General features: G+C 39.4%; 1 protein-coding gene across 1 annotated transcript in view; it reads left to right on the forward strand.

Annotated features, from left to right (window-relative positions):
* Spats2l (spermatogenesis associated, serine-rich 2-like) overlaps positions 1-10,261 on the forward strand; it is a 146,130-nt gene extending 135,869 nt beyond the window's left edge. The window contains exons 9-12 of the mRNA XM_013024516.1: positions 1,435-1,544; positions 4,020-4,122; positions 6,870-7,090; positions 9,377-10,261. Coding sequence (XP_012879970.1) covers positions 1,435-1,544; positions 4,020-4,122; positions 6,870-7,090; positions 9,377-9,772 — 830 coding nt within the window. The 3' untranslated portion in view covers positions 9,773-10,261. The remainder of the gene's footprint in view (positions 1-1,434; positions 1,545-4,019; positions 4,123-6,869; positions 7,091-9,376) is intronic.
* Positions 10,262-14,754: the final 4,493 nt, after the last annotated feature.

The raw sequence follows: 14,754 nt of genomic DNA on the forward strand, positions 1-14,754 counted from the left end.
CATATTGTCTGACTATACATATGTACTGTAAATCTAGTCTCACAGAATTTGAATTCAACATGCATTTTATCTTAGATGAGTTACAATTTTCTTAGGCTCAAATGCTTATCCAAAAGAATTGAAGGAAGTTCACATATAATGAGTTTGAGAGCTGTAAGTCAATCTATATAATGAGTTTGAGAGCTGTAAGTCAATCTATTAAATGATCAAACTTGGGCTGGGATGTAGCTCAGTGGTAAAGCATTTGCCTCGCAAGTACAACACCCAGTACCAAAAAGAAGAAGAAGGAGAAGAAGTGGAAGAAGAAGAAAAGAAAAAGCAATTTTAAAATAGACAGAGTTTGCATTTAAATCTTACCTGTGTGTCTGTATTTATTGTTTCTCTGCTTTATAATCATTTGGGAAATACACACGTTAACTTCTGGGCTACTGCATCTATCTGAACCTTTAGTTCATCTGACAGAATTGTGAGACTCCCTGGTGTCTTTTGTGTATGTGCAGGTGCTAAAGAGTGCACACAAATCCAGTTCAAGCTGGCTTGGCTCGCCCTTGAAATTTTTCCACTGGGGACACTTGCAACAAAGACACAAGACACTGTGGTCTGGAATGTCTCTATTTGCAGAATGGAAATATATCTGCAGAGCATCAAAAGCAGAGACATTTTTTAAACTCACAAAAACTAATAAAGTAAAAGTTTCAAACATATTCCAATAGCAAGGTTGCTCTAAGTGACTATGTCTTAAAATTAGAAGGTCTTCTGCTCCTAGAATTAAATGGTATGGCACATGCATACGTATAGATGTTTCTTAATAGACTTTTTATCTTTGCAGTGTCATTCACTGGAATTTTGTGTACACGTATGCCAGTACCAATGCTTGAATTCAGGGTCTTGTACTTTCACTTAGCTTTCTTGCTCATGGCTGACACTTCCATCTGAGCCATGCCTCCAGTCTGGCTTTTTGCTGGTTAATTGGAGATAGAGACTGTTCTACCCTGAGCTTGCTTTGAATTGTGTTCCTCCAGTTATCAGCATCTTGAGCAGCTAGGATGACATCAGTGAGCCATAGCTGCCTGGCTTTAATTTTATATATATATATATATATATATATATATCTTTTTTCAGAGATAGTTTTTTCTGAAGAACTTACACACTGAAAACTTTAAACAAGTGAGGTCAGATGCCAGTAGAGAAAATGAAGAAATGTAGGTGCATAGTGAATTGAAAGGGTCTGTGTTTTGATTTGGGATGGTAAAGACACAAAAGAATTGGATTTTTGAAATGGGCACCAAAGAAACCTACTTCAGTGACCAACTCAGAAAATAATAGTCATGGTCCAACAAAGCAATCAGTCTGTAAAGAAAGAACAGATTCCAAGAAATTCAGTCATATAATTATGTTTAACTCTGACCCTAATGTATCCTTCTTATCTGGCAGTGGAAATTCTGACTGCTCGTCAGAAGAAAGCAGAAGAACTAAAGAGACTTACTGATCTAGCCAGTCAAATGGCAGAGATGCAGCTGGCCGAACTCAGGGCCGAAATCAAGGTCAGTTCTGAAACATCCCAGCCTGAACCCTGAGCAAGAGATCTGATCCCTATTATGTTTGTTTTGCATCCCGACTGCTGCTCCCTGAGGGTCAAAACCTATACACATAGCACTTTTTCATGAGGTTAAATATAGAATATAAAATACAGTAAAGAACCTTCCAATCTCTTTATTTAAGGACAATACAGAGTGGATAAATTGTTATAAAGGAAAGGGCTAAGCTATTTTCTTAATCATTTGGGATTGATCCAAATAAAGTGTACTCAATCATGATTCAGAACTGGCATAGAGCATATGATAATTTCTATGTATTTTATAAATACACACTTGTGAGCACATTCTAAGTAGAAACTTAATATTTAACAGTAAAGATTATAAATCACGCAGACTATGGAGACTTCTTTCCTTAATCATTTTCTGTCTTAATTGTCCTTTTTTTGTTAGGATCACTACTCATAAATGTGTACTTATTAGATTAATTCTACTGCTCTAAGCAATAGAAACTGACCCTGGTTCACCTCAAGAACAAGAAGAATCTGATATAATGTTGATTGTAGGTCACCAAAGCATAGCGTGCTCTGCAGAGCTGGGTCTACAACTCGTCAGGAGCCAGGGAAACTCATGTTGTGAGGAGCAGTAATTCCAAGCTCTCCAGGGCCCCATAGAATGAGTGATCTTCAAAACTCATTAGCTCTCATGCCACTCATCTGATTCAAATCCCTAATAAGCAGCTCTAACTGTCCTCCATTTGGATCCCACCAATCATTTGCCCAAAAGAGAACGTAGCACCTTGATTTAAAAACCCCTCAAAACTGTAAATCTTTTAAACAGGATTGGGGTACAGTTGCCAGAAAGGGAAATGGTTTCCAAGAAGACAAGAATGAATATTTACAACAAAGTAGTAAGATAAAGGTTATAAATTCCTCCTCTCCTCCTGTTTTCACCCAATATAGGAAACACACATACATGCATACACACATATATCTGTGCATGTGCATATCCATACACATGCACTTCTTACCCACATCTAGAAAATTAGAGTCCTTTTAAGACAGAGTTGTGTCTAGCTTTAGAAGAATTGTCTACCTGTTCGGCTATAGAACTAGTTGAACAGGGTAGAAAATGGCAAGTGACTCTTTAGTCCCCTCCATCATGCCGTAGGCACGAATGGGAGCTTCTGGAGGAAAGAGTTGTAGGGGTGTTTCCCTTCTCACCTATTCTATTCTTGCCTTTGTTGTCTCCCATCCAGCCAATTGTAATGGCCTCTTAACTAGTCTTTCTGCCTTCACTGTCCTTCTCCAGCCTCTACTCCACCCTAAGTTCAGATATATGCACCCAAAGCAGATCTAATCTCCTCTGGTATGATCCATCAGAATACAATCTATGACTAGACTCCAAAATATATTGCAACTTCTATCATATCATCAAGTGATGAGTATGAATTACAGCTTTCTAGTCTGTTGAAATCAATGCCTCCTCCGGGTTTAATTTCTGTCCATCAAAATACCACTCATCATAAACTGGTTAGTAGCACAGGCTCTGGGATGAAACCGTCCAGTTCGAAAATATTCTACTTCTGTAGCTTGGATACATTATATATTGTCTTACATTCTTATAACATCTATTCCTTACCTGTAAAATAATGGCAATAACAGTGCTCACTTCGAAATAATGTGATCAGATGAAAATGTAAGAATTTGGTCAGTTCAAGAACCTTTTTCAGTGTTCCAACTCAACCTTTCTGAATGTTCGTTCTTACATAACTCTTTTCCCATTCCCCTCAGTCAGAGATTACTTTTTCCTTTTTCATATTCCTAATGCACCATGCACATTTCCACCTTGTATTAAATGGTATTTCTCCCTTGCTATGTGGTAAACTGCCTGGTAAATTCAAGAAGGGCTGAGTCATAGTTATTTCTGTATTTCACACTCTGTCATCTACACATAGATCTTAATTTTAAATTGAATTTTAAATGAATTGAAAAATAATCTTTTCTACTTCCTATAACAGCAGTTGAAATTTCACCATTAAAAATGTCTTCTACACACTGAAATTTTTATTTGGACTTCCAGATTCGCTATTCCAATAGGAATGGGTGTCTGGGTGTCTATGAAGGATGACCTGTTTTCTCTTGACCATTAATAGCTTACCAGACCCTTGGTCAAACCAGAAAATTGCTCTATCAAGAGGTGCTAAGGTTAAATAGATGATGTCAGACATACATTTTGCTTCATCATATTTGGCTTACATCTAGGCAAAGGCAAAAGAAGACCCATTGATGTTCTAAAATCATGATCATGATTAGGCAGGTTAGAACCACAACTGACTTACTAGGACCTCACAGTGACTGAGCTGGAGTGATCCTCACCCAGTCACTACCCTCAGGACACTGGAAGAGTGGAATGAATGAATCTGCAGGTATCACAGACATTTTGGTGACTGTGGGGTTTCTGCCTTACTTCTCTTTCCTCCAGCACTTTGTCAGTGAGCGTAAATATGATGAAGAGCTTGGGAAGGCTGCCCGATTCTCCTGTGACATAGAACAGCTGAAGGCCCAAATCATGCTCTGCGGAGAAAGTGAGTTTTGCATACGTGCTAAATAATTCTGTGTGAGGAATCTTGCTGCTATTTGGAGTTGATATAGGAAATGTCAGGTATGCAGTCCCCTGGGGGACTACAGCGAGGTCTAAAGAGATTTAATGATCGAAGGTCATGACACAAGTCACTAGAAATGTCAAGATTTGAACTTAGACTCTTCAAATGCCACTGCCCATCAGTAAATCCCTGGGATTTATTAAGCGGAACAGACCAGGTCAACTGGTTTATACCTTCTGCAAACTTTCCTAAGCACTGCCAGATAAACTGCTCCTCTGATTTCAAAGAGGCCCGGTTCTACAGAGACTGTTCCAAGTGAGTGAGTTTTCCTCATCAGTTGCAACAATCAGCTATTGTGCTGGGCCCAGCTGTCCTGTATTCTGCTCCATGATGCCCTGAGCTCCCTGCCCTCACCCCGGGCTCCTCATGCTGAGTGAAGCCTGCAGATAATGAAAGACTTCACTTCAGTCATTAGCTTTAGTCTTGTTCCCTATTAAGCTTTAATTAGAGAAGCTAATGTGCAACAAAATTGGCTGCAATTTTTTCCCCTACTCTAGCCCACCCACAAGGAGCTAGATGTAAAGTGGCTTTGAGGAGACCACAAGAAGGCAAGAAGGACCCTGAGGATCAGAACAAATCCATTGCTTCATAGTCAGATGGACAATTGAGACTTGACAGCATTTTTTTCAAAGTAGAATTTTTTTCTCTAATTATAAGAACTGTAAGTTTCAACTACACAGTCTCAATCTATATTAAATAGATCATGAGCATCATACTTTTTACTCCATCCAGTATAATACAATGAACTTTGCTAGGTATATACATGCATAGTAAAATGATTTATTTGATTACTTTATAATAGATGGTAGACATTTTTCCATGTCAATATATTTAACTGATAATTATGTTTTTATTATATGTATTATATTTAAGTCATTTGTTTAAGTATAAACAATGTAACCAGTTCTTTGATTGTGGCTTTTGTTTCTACTTTTTCACCACCAAAACAGCAATGTTGTGAGCAAACTTGCTCCCATATCTTTGGCTCTTACCTAATTTTTTGACTGCTTTTTTTTTTTGCAGGGGTGGGGAGATAGTGGTGGTGATGGCACTAGGATTTGAACTCAGTGCCTTATGCTTACTTACTTGATCCATGCTTACTTACTTAGCCCTTGACTGCATTTTTTTTAGATTATTACTTTTGCTCCCTTCCTTATTAAGGAATCTGTTTGCCATCTCCATCCCCCGGTGTCTGCCCCACCCCTAAAAAGTGAATAGTCTTGGTTCACAGTTGGAAATTCTGCCTGCTTAGTTCCCACTACAGCCAGATCATGAGCAAGATGCTGATGCTGAGTGCCTGTGTGCCAGTGATCTCAGATGGAGTGGGAGGTGTTACCACACCCGATTTCCTCCAAGTGCCATCTAGTGGGAGAAATTGTCCCTTACTAAGTGACACATGATCCATATGAAAGAGCCTCCATCTCACATGTTTGAAACAGGGCGCATTCTTTCTTGGCTTTGCTGAGAACACATTGAGTGCCCACAGCTACTGAATCAGAAGTAGTGTGGTCTTTGATTTGCAGGGAATATGACCCCATGCAACCAAAGGTGGTAAACCCAAGAACCACCCAGATCCCCTGGTTGTGTTTGGACAGCACCAAATTGCTGTTACACCATCCCTACAAAAGGAAAGGGCTAGAGCTATGTCACTGTCCTTTCCACTCCTAATGTACTATGATCACTACTTAATCCTCTCACAGAACCCTGGGATTAAGTGTGACCCAACAAAGGGAAGAGAGAAAATTGATTTTAAAATTTGGTGACAATTTTTAAGATTCAGAGAAAAGTCTTACTGTCCAGTCTGACAGTCAAGTCCTGGTAAGCTGTGAGAGTAAAGTCACAGTTTTATCCTTGAATTGATTCTTCTGCCCCTCTTTCAGCATAATCACATAGAAATCATCCCATCAGAAACTACCACTTTCAAAAACAGCAGGAATAGCAATAATAAATGCTGCACAGACCTGCCTGAGCCTGAGCTTGGCAGGGGTCTGCTGATCAGCCTGCCTTGCCTGTAGCATTGGAAATGGTACTCGTCACATTTGCAGTGGGTCTGCATAAAATGGGACTAATAAAAGGCTATATAATGTAGCTCCAGTCTAATGGAGTATAAAAGATTCATTAGGGTCTGGCAGGCCTGGTCCTATCATCAGAGATATTCAAGACCTAGTGACAAAATTCCCAACACAACGTTCTCCCATCGCCATATCCTCAGAATATTATGGCTCTAGCAGCCCCAATGTCTGTGCACCTCTTGATCCTTCTAGGCTTCTGCAATTTCAACTAGTATAGGGGTATAGCAAGGACAGCAAGAATGAGTTTGGTAATGGGCAATCTAAGAGGCAAAATGCATTTGCAGTCAGTACCTGAGAGGGAAACTCAAGGTTTCATTATCACACTTCTCTTGGTGATTTTTGAACTAAAGAATAATATTTAAATTGCTTAGATATGTGTTATTTCTACAAATGTCTCCTAAAGTGGATGATGTAGCTGTAATCATTGTTCATTGATTCTCACAGGAGAAATTGGGTGGTCTCTAAGCACCAAGGTGCCCTTTCAAATGACATCTTAAAAAAACAAAACATACATTTGTGTAGAGCGCCTGCTAATTTCTTCAACTCCTAGCACTTCCTAGTGGGTCAGCCTTTAACACCAAGCCTTTCCTGTTGCAGTCACACATCCAAAGAACAACTATTCCTCAAGAACTCCCTGCAGCAACCTGCTGCCTCTGCTGAATGCTCATGCAGCATCCTCTGGCAAACAGAATAACTTTGTCCGGAAATCATCCATTCACAACAAGGCCTTGGAGGGGAAAGCAGCAAACCCAAAAATGATGAGCAGTCTTCACAACACTGCTGATCTCTCTCACCAGGCTATGCCAACTAACAAGCAGGTAAGCCACCCTGGGGAGTGAGGTGTGGGTCTCCTGGTGCTGCCTGTGGGGTCTTATAGACTATGGTGAGTCATGCCAGGGAAAGACAATAGCAACAGCTAGCTGTGAGTTCTCTGGGAAGCTCACTCCAGCCCCAGAAGTACTGTGTGGTCTCCTGGGACTTCCCTAATATATCCAGTATACACGAGGTCACTTGATAGCATGGACATCCCCAGGTTGTCACCATTCCCAGGTCCCATTATCAAGTCACATGTGGCTGAGATCCACACAAAGACACAGACACAAGATTCAGAACTGGGCCACTGAGCCTATTAGAGAAAAAGCAAGTCTTTGGTTTCATTTTTAAGATAATTCAATTCCCACTTTTGTTTCATGTTATTAGTAAGAGGCCAAAAGTTAGTGCCAACTATTCTTCTTCTCTTAGGATTCCAGTAAAGAAAATACATTTTGAAATTACTTTATTTGTTCTTATCTACCATGGCTTCTAAAAGTTTTCAAAGGTCAATTTTCCATCCCTTCTTGATTCTCCACTTCATCTTTAAGAACTGATTCTTCCCTTATGGATGGAGAATGAATTATTTAAAAAATGGCATTTGATTATATAGGAGTTAGGCATGCTACTTTTGTGATCACTGACACTTTTTTTTTCTTCAATATTGCAAAGTGCTGATTTTTCTAATGGATACTGTTTGCTCTTATTGTCTTCATCTTTTAAGAGTTCCCATTAACGACACTGACAGGCATGTCTCTGATCCTGAATGTCTTAATGGGCTTTAAAATAGCACTTTGATAAGAAGAAGTCTATACATTTGTAGCAGAATCTATTTTGCTGGCTATTTACACTGCTTTTGTTCTTTGCTCATAACTAAACACCATGATAATACTAATTTTTTTGGGGGGGTCCGGTCATGGGGCCTGAACTCTGGGCCTGGGCGCTGTCCCTCAGCCCTTCAGCTCAAGGCTAGCGCTCTACCACTTGAGCCACAGCGCCACTTCTGGCTTTTTTTTTTTTTTGCTTATGTGGTGCTGAGGAATCGAACCCAGGGCCTTGAGCCTGCAAGGCAAGCGCTCTACCACTGAGCCGCCTTCCCAGCCCTACTGTCTAAATTTTAATCTAAGGATTTTCCTTTCTAAATTTCTTTAAAAATTAATTCATATTAAAATATTAAAAATGGGGCTGGGAAGGTGGCTCAGTGGTAGAGTGCTTGCCTTGCATGCATGAGGCCCTGGGTTCGATTCCTCAGCACCACATAAGCAGAAAAAGCTGGAAGTGGCACTGTGGCTCAAGTGGTAGAGCACTAGCCCAGGCCCAGAATAAGGCCTCATGACCAACAATAAATAAATAAATAAATAATTTTAAAATGAAATATTAAAAATGCTATTATGTCAGTATTTTTTATCCAGTGTCTTAGCCTTTTAGGTGATGCCTCATATAAATTGAAATATCCTTATATATCACTTACATATAAAATATCTTTATATATAATTATAAAAAATTTCCTTATGCATAAAATACAACAATTATACATCCTTACAGAACACTACAGACCCAAACAAAAAGGACCTTAGTACTTCAGAGTAACTCCTTCTGGCTGTCTCCCAGCATGGTCTTCTCTGACAAGTGAGAGTTCAGTGAGATCCAGGAGACATGACCACTCAGACACTGTACCCTCCTTTCTGAATTTCAGTACTCTTAAGTACTCAAGATCCTGGAATTCTAGTCTCACATAGCCCTGAGCTGCTCTGTTTGGACCATTTTTCTGGAGATACATACATACATATTTGTTCCTGGTAGAGAACCACCATTACTCTTCCATTGTATACCTTTCATTTGTTATAACCTTTCATTTGTTTTTACTTGGTCTACTTTTTTATCTGGCTTATGTTTCTTAACCTCTCTTTTGGTATTAGTAATTTTCTTATATGTTCATTTGTAAGACTATTATGCTAAGATGAAGGATCGTGGGGCTGGGAAGGTGGCTTAATGGTTGAGTGCTTGCCTTGCATGCCTGAGGCCCTGGATTCGAGTCCTCAGCACCACATAAGCAAAAAGAAAAAAGCCTGAAGTGGCGCTGTGGCTCAAGTGGTAGAGTGCTAGCCTTGAGCAGGCCCAGAGTTCAGGCCCCACGACCAGACCCAAAAAAAAAAAAAGATGATCATATCAACCTGACCTTGCTTTTGTGTTGCCATATTCTTCTGAAGTGTAGCTGTAGCTTCAGTTTCCCTGTGCTTATTAATGTTTTCTCTGGATTGCTAATATCTGACATTTTTAACTTTTTTTTGCAGAATGGACCTTCTAACCAAAGACGAAGATTTAATCCACAGTATCATAACAACAGGCTAAATGGTCCTGCCAAGTCACAAGGCAGTGGTAATGAAGTTGATCCAATGGTGAAGGGCAACAATCGGCATGAACACAGAAGACAGCCACACAATGGCTTCCGTCCCAAAAATAAAGGTGGCGCCAAAAATCAAGAGACCCCCTTGGGGACCAAACCCCCTGAGGTCCCAGTGCATACTGAAAAGCCCCGGCGAAGGCAGCATGTTGGAGACAACAGCGAGGCCAGGCCTTTCCGGGGTAATGTCAGTAGGGTTTCACAGTGCAATCTCTGCCCCACAAGAATAGAAGTTTCCACAGATGCCACAGTTCTCTCTGTCCCAGCTGTGACACTGGTGGCCTGAGCTAGGAGAGAAGAGCAGGTTTTGCTCAGTTCTGGTTCCCTGCCCGAGGTGCTGACCCAATTCGCTGCCAAAAAGAGAGTCAATCAGAATATATAAACCCTGTATGGTTGTGTCATCCTCTCTTAATCATTTTTACTAATTCAGATACTCAGCTCTAGCTTGCTTCGTAAATTTCATGGCTTTGCTTGATCTGTTGATGCTTTTCCTCGAGACTTTGCAGCATTGTAGCCAGACAGTATTTACTCATTTGTTAGGGAAATCAAGGCGTGGCTGAAGATCAGAGCTCAGTTAGCAACCTATGTTGTAGCCGTGATGTCAATCCATTGATTGTCTTTAGAGTTAATGTTGAAAAATACTCTTCATGATCAGACAAACATGATCTGCTGAAGACACATGTGCTTTTGTAAAAATTAACATCTGGTGTTTTCTGAAATATATATATATACATATATTCCTTTATTTGAAACAAATTAAATATGCTGCATTTGACACTTGGCTTGTTTCTTTTGTTGATGCCTTCCTTTATTATTGATGGTTTTCTGTAGCACTTTTTAGAAAACTAGAGACTGGAGATTTCCTTGCAAAGTTCTGCACAATACCATTTCTCTTGGAATAAATAACCTTTCAGATAATAAAGCATTTTTTAGGATACAGATAGGTGATACATACTGCAGTCATCTTAGACATTATATGGCAGTTGGCAACCTTGGTTTGGAGTAACATGAACCTCAACTCAGTCTAGCTTGAACAATAAGACCATTCATTGATTGGTTCAATGATTGAGAAATCCAGTATCAAAATATGTGTTAGGGCCTATTTGATCAGGGCTTCAGATCCTTTCTCTTAGTTATCTAAAGTATTTCTTTCTCCTTCAACTGATAATATATTCAGAATGGTGGCAAACAGTTCCCTTCTTTAGACTCTTAACTTCATACTGTCCAGAAAACAAAAGAAGATCTCCTGGTAGCCTATAAATGAAGCAAGTGTCTTTCACAGAAATTCCAACAAAGATTGCACACCATGGCTTGTAGGCCTGATTGTAAACCCATTGAAAGGAAATACTCATTAACATAGCCTAATTAAAGCCCACCTCCAGCTCCTCAGGTAGGAGCCACAGAAGGGCCATATGGAGAAGGGCTATTGTTACCGCAGCGAAGAGGAGCATATAGGGTGGCCCACATACCAGAGCCCTTTGGTACGCACCCTTTGACATCAGGGCTTCCATGGCCACAACATGTGCCCTGCACATTTGTCAACCAGCTACTTTCAAATGCAAATGCTGCTTTTCAGTTTCATGTTAAGATTGTTTTCTGGCAACCCAGGTTCACTCTTTTTTTTTCCCCCACAGAGCACCCCTAAGCCTCCAAGCCATGCAAGCATCCTTTTTTTTTATGCCAAGTACAGGAGGATGTTTGCTCTCTCAGTAGCGCCTTCTGAGGTCTCTGGGTGTACCCAGAGATTTAACAGGAATTTGAAATGTCAAGTCACATTCCAGGAAGGAAGGAAGAGTTGCTCATTCAAATAAGAAAGATGAATGTTCAGGACTGCAGTCTCTGCAGTCTCTGTTTACCCCATTTGAAGCCTTGAATTTATATTTTACAAGTCAAGAGGAATTTACACAACTTTTGTGTAGCAAGATTTTGCTCAGCCCCTGTAAAAATGTCAATTGAAACGTGACAGCTTTAAAAGATAAGACAGATCATTCTTGTAACAGAAAAGAAAATAGACTTGCCAGGTCAAGAATGTACCTGCCTTAGACCTAACCACACTCTTTAAATTAACCTTCCCTGGCTGCCTCAGGTTACTCTGGAGTTAAACAAACTCACATTCCTAACCACACAGCAAAAGCTTAGCTCACTGAAAAGAAACCAAAGAACATTGGAAAGAGACAAAAGAGTGCATAAAAATGTTCAGATCCCTTTGCTTTTTTCCTCCAGATTTTTGCCTTAGCATCTAAGTATGTGAGAATTTGTAACATTTTTTTAAGTAATTTCAATATTTAGTTCCTATGTCAGGCCCATTTCTCAGAGCTTCATCGATTCTTCTATGATAAAACCATTTGTTTGATCATAGAGCTCTCTCTGGGTCATATTCTGACATTCTTTTAAAATGTTCTAAACTCCTTCTGAAAATCTAAGAGCTATGAACACTCTAATCTCCCTACATAATGTAAAAAGGTCAACAGAATGGATCTTTCTTGTTGTAACATCTCTCTTGTGTAGAAGTCAGAACAGTTTAAAAAGATTATAAAACTTCAAAACTCAGCTACCCTGTACCACATAGATCTTAGACTAAGACTAATCTGTGAAATCCACACTACATGTTGTACTCCCAAATTTACAAATCTACATTTCATTTGAGAATCTCCGTATTCTAGCTATCTTCTATACACAAAGACAACAAAGCACAGGAATTTAAACATTAAGTCACTACCAAATTCACTAGTGAAGGCTATATCATAGTTTGGATGAACAAGTCATACAACTAATCCAATTTTTTAATCTAATTTTATTTTGGCTTTGACTTTTTTTCTTCCTTTTTCTTTTTCTTTTTTTTCCCTAGTCCTGGGGCTTGAACTCAAAGCCTGGGCACTATCCCTGAGCTGCTTTTGCTCAAGGCTAGCATTCTACCACTTGAGCCACAGTGCCACTTCTGGCTTTTTCTGTTTATGTGGTACTGTGGCTTCATGCATGTTAGAGAGGCACTCTTATCACTAAACTACATTCCCAGGCCAACAAATCCAATTTGCAGCCCAGTTCAAGAACTGTGAATTCTGCTAGCATCAGAAAAAGAGAGTCTAATTAAGCATTCTTACAGAAGGGACATCAAACAAGGTTAATGGGAAAAGTGACCAGAGTTTAAGTTTTTCCCAAAATAACAGATGGAAATTCTGACTTTCAAAAAGCCTAGATTTGAACTGAAGTCTTAGTCATAAGAATAAGGGATTAAGAGCTTATATATTTCTTATCCTAGGCCAGTCTGATGAGGAATTGGGAGTCTGATCCCCATTTACCTAGAGATGCCTGAATTCTACAGTACCTTCAACAAAGAGCTACTTACTTCCTTTGTACATTGTCTGCACTGCTACCTGTGTAGAGCTCCCTCTTGTGCATATCAATAGTAAAAACTTTCTCCAGAGATGATACATGAAATTATCAATTCACACTTTGCTTTTTAACCAAGTTTACTCCAGAGGCCATACCTAAAATCCAGGCATAGTAGAGCTAGGACTCCAGATTTCCCCACATAGCAAAAATGCAGCAGCAAAAGTGAGCCATTTGCTCCCAAATTTATGATGCAAACTATAAAAGCAAAAGAAAGAATAATTATTATTCAAATAACTGGCTAATACATTTCTCCAACACATTCCTGAAAGGATTGAGCCAACTTAATTGCTCTAATTTTGAGGGAGAAAAATTGAAGAGTTGTACGTCCCAGAATTCCCATTACTTAGCTAAGAATTTGAAGTACAATTTTAATACTACTTTTGTAAGTCATTACAAGGATTTTTTTCCCCATTCTTTTGCTTCTTCTAACAAGCCTTTGTAAATCCTAAGATGGTTTCTTTGTTTTTATTTTTTGGCCTATTCATAGTTTTAAGGAATCAGTTCCCATCCACGGAGGCAGATCAGCCAAAAGCAGTGCTTAATCTCATTATAGCAGCCCCGCAGGCAAAGGCATGCTGAGCTAGATCTAGTTATTCTATCTGAGAAATACACAATGTTGCTCTCATCACACAAGCTTCTTACAAGTTTTTTTTCAGGATTAATTTTCAGAAGCCTTTGTCTGAACTCTGCTTCATCCCAGGGCTCAGAAGAGCTCCTGGGGCTACAGCTAGGTTCAAGTTTCACAGGAGAAATTGCTACACACTACTTTCATCGAAGAGTACAGTTCTAAAGCAAATGTGTTTATTTGTCTGGAAAAGGGTGAGGATTTCTGACCAAAAAAAAAACCCAAAAAACAAAACAAAACTCAGAACCATGACTATGGTAACTACCACAGGACTTACAAAACCGTAAAAAATAATCATTTCAAAAACTTGAGATAGTCATGTTTGAGTGAATGCCATCAAGACATACTAGCCAGACAATAAACTGCCCCGCTGCCAATACCTAACACAATAGTAAGAACTCAATAAATTCTGATTAGAAGGAAGAGAAAGATTATGCCAATGAACGTTCAATTCAACACTTGTAGATAATTCTGAAGTCTAAAATGGCCTGGCAAAAGAATCCTATAAAACAGTTTCTGATAAAAAAAAATAGGAAGAAATAATAAACTCAAGTCCTGACCCTTCAACAATCTTCCAGGATTCAAATCCAAATCCACCATCAACTACCTGTTTAAACTTGGGCAAGTCTGTAAACATGTAATTGCCTTGGCTTCTTTGTGGGTAAAATGGGAAAGAGCAAATAATCATACCAACCATGCGTTTATTTTAAGGACTAAGTTAATATTTGCAAAGTACTAGGAATAATGCCTGGCACTTTATATGGGTTTCAGAAAGGAGATAGCCAGAGTGATATGATGAAGAAGCTTTATAAATTCATTTAGAAATATATATGTACATATACACATATATAACTTTTATTACTGAGATTGACTATTAAAAAGTAATAACTCTAAAGAAATTTAAGAATAGCAGACACAGATACGGAAGAACCACAGTATCCAAGGAGAGACAAAGTAAAGAAGAGCTTTCCCTCCTCCACTTCCATCGCTAAAGCTGACTTTTGGACCTTGACCAGGAAGATTGGCTATGGCTCCTCAGCCCACTGAGGTGCTGCAGACCAAAACTGGCAAGTAGGAAACCCTCCTTGATTCCTGAAGAATAGCAGATAGCACCCCTAAGGGATTTTCACCAGCCTACCAAGAGTCCACCTGTTGGGATAACACTGAACTGCTCACTGGAAGCCAGCCATGGCACCAGCAAAACTAGCATAGAAGCCACCCAGGAGCCCTGGAGAGCACCAGGTAGCATT

The sequence above is a fragment of the Dipodomys ordii genome, unplaced genomic scaffold (assembly GCF_000151885.1).
Source record: "Dipodomys ordii isolate 6190 unplaced genomic scaffold, Dord_2.0 Scaffold1, whole genome shotgun sequence".
In the NCBI taxonomy this organism is placed as follows: Eukaryota; Metazoa; Chordata; class Mammalia; order Rodentia; family Heteromyidae; genus Dipodomys; species Dipodomys ordii.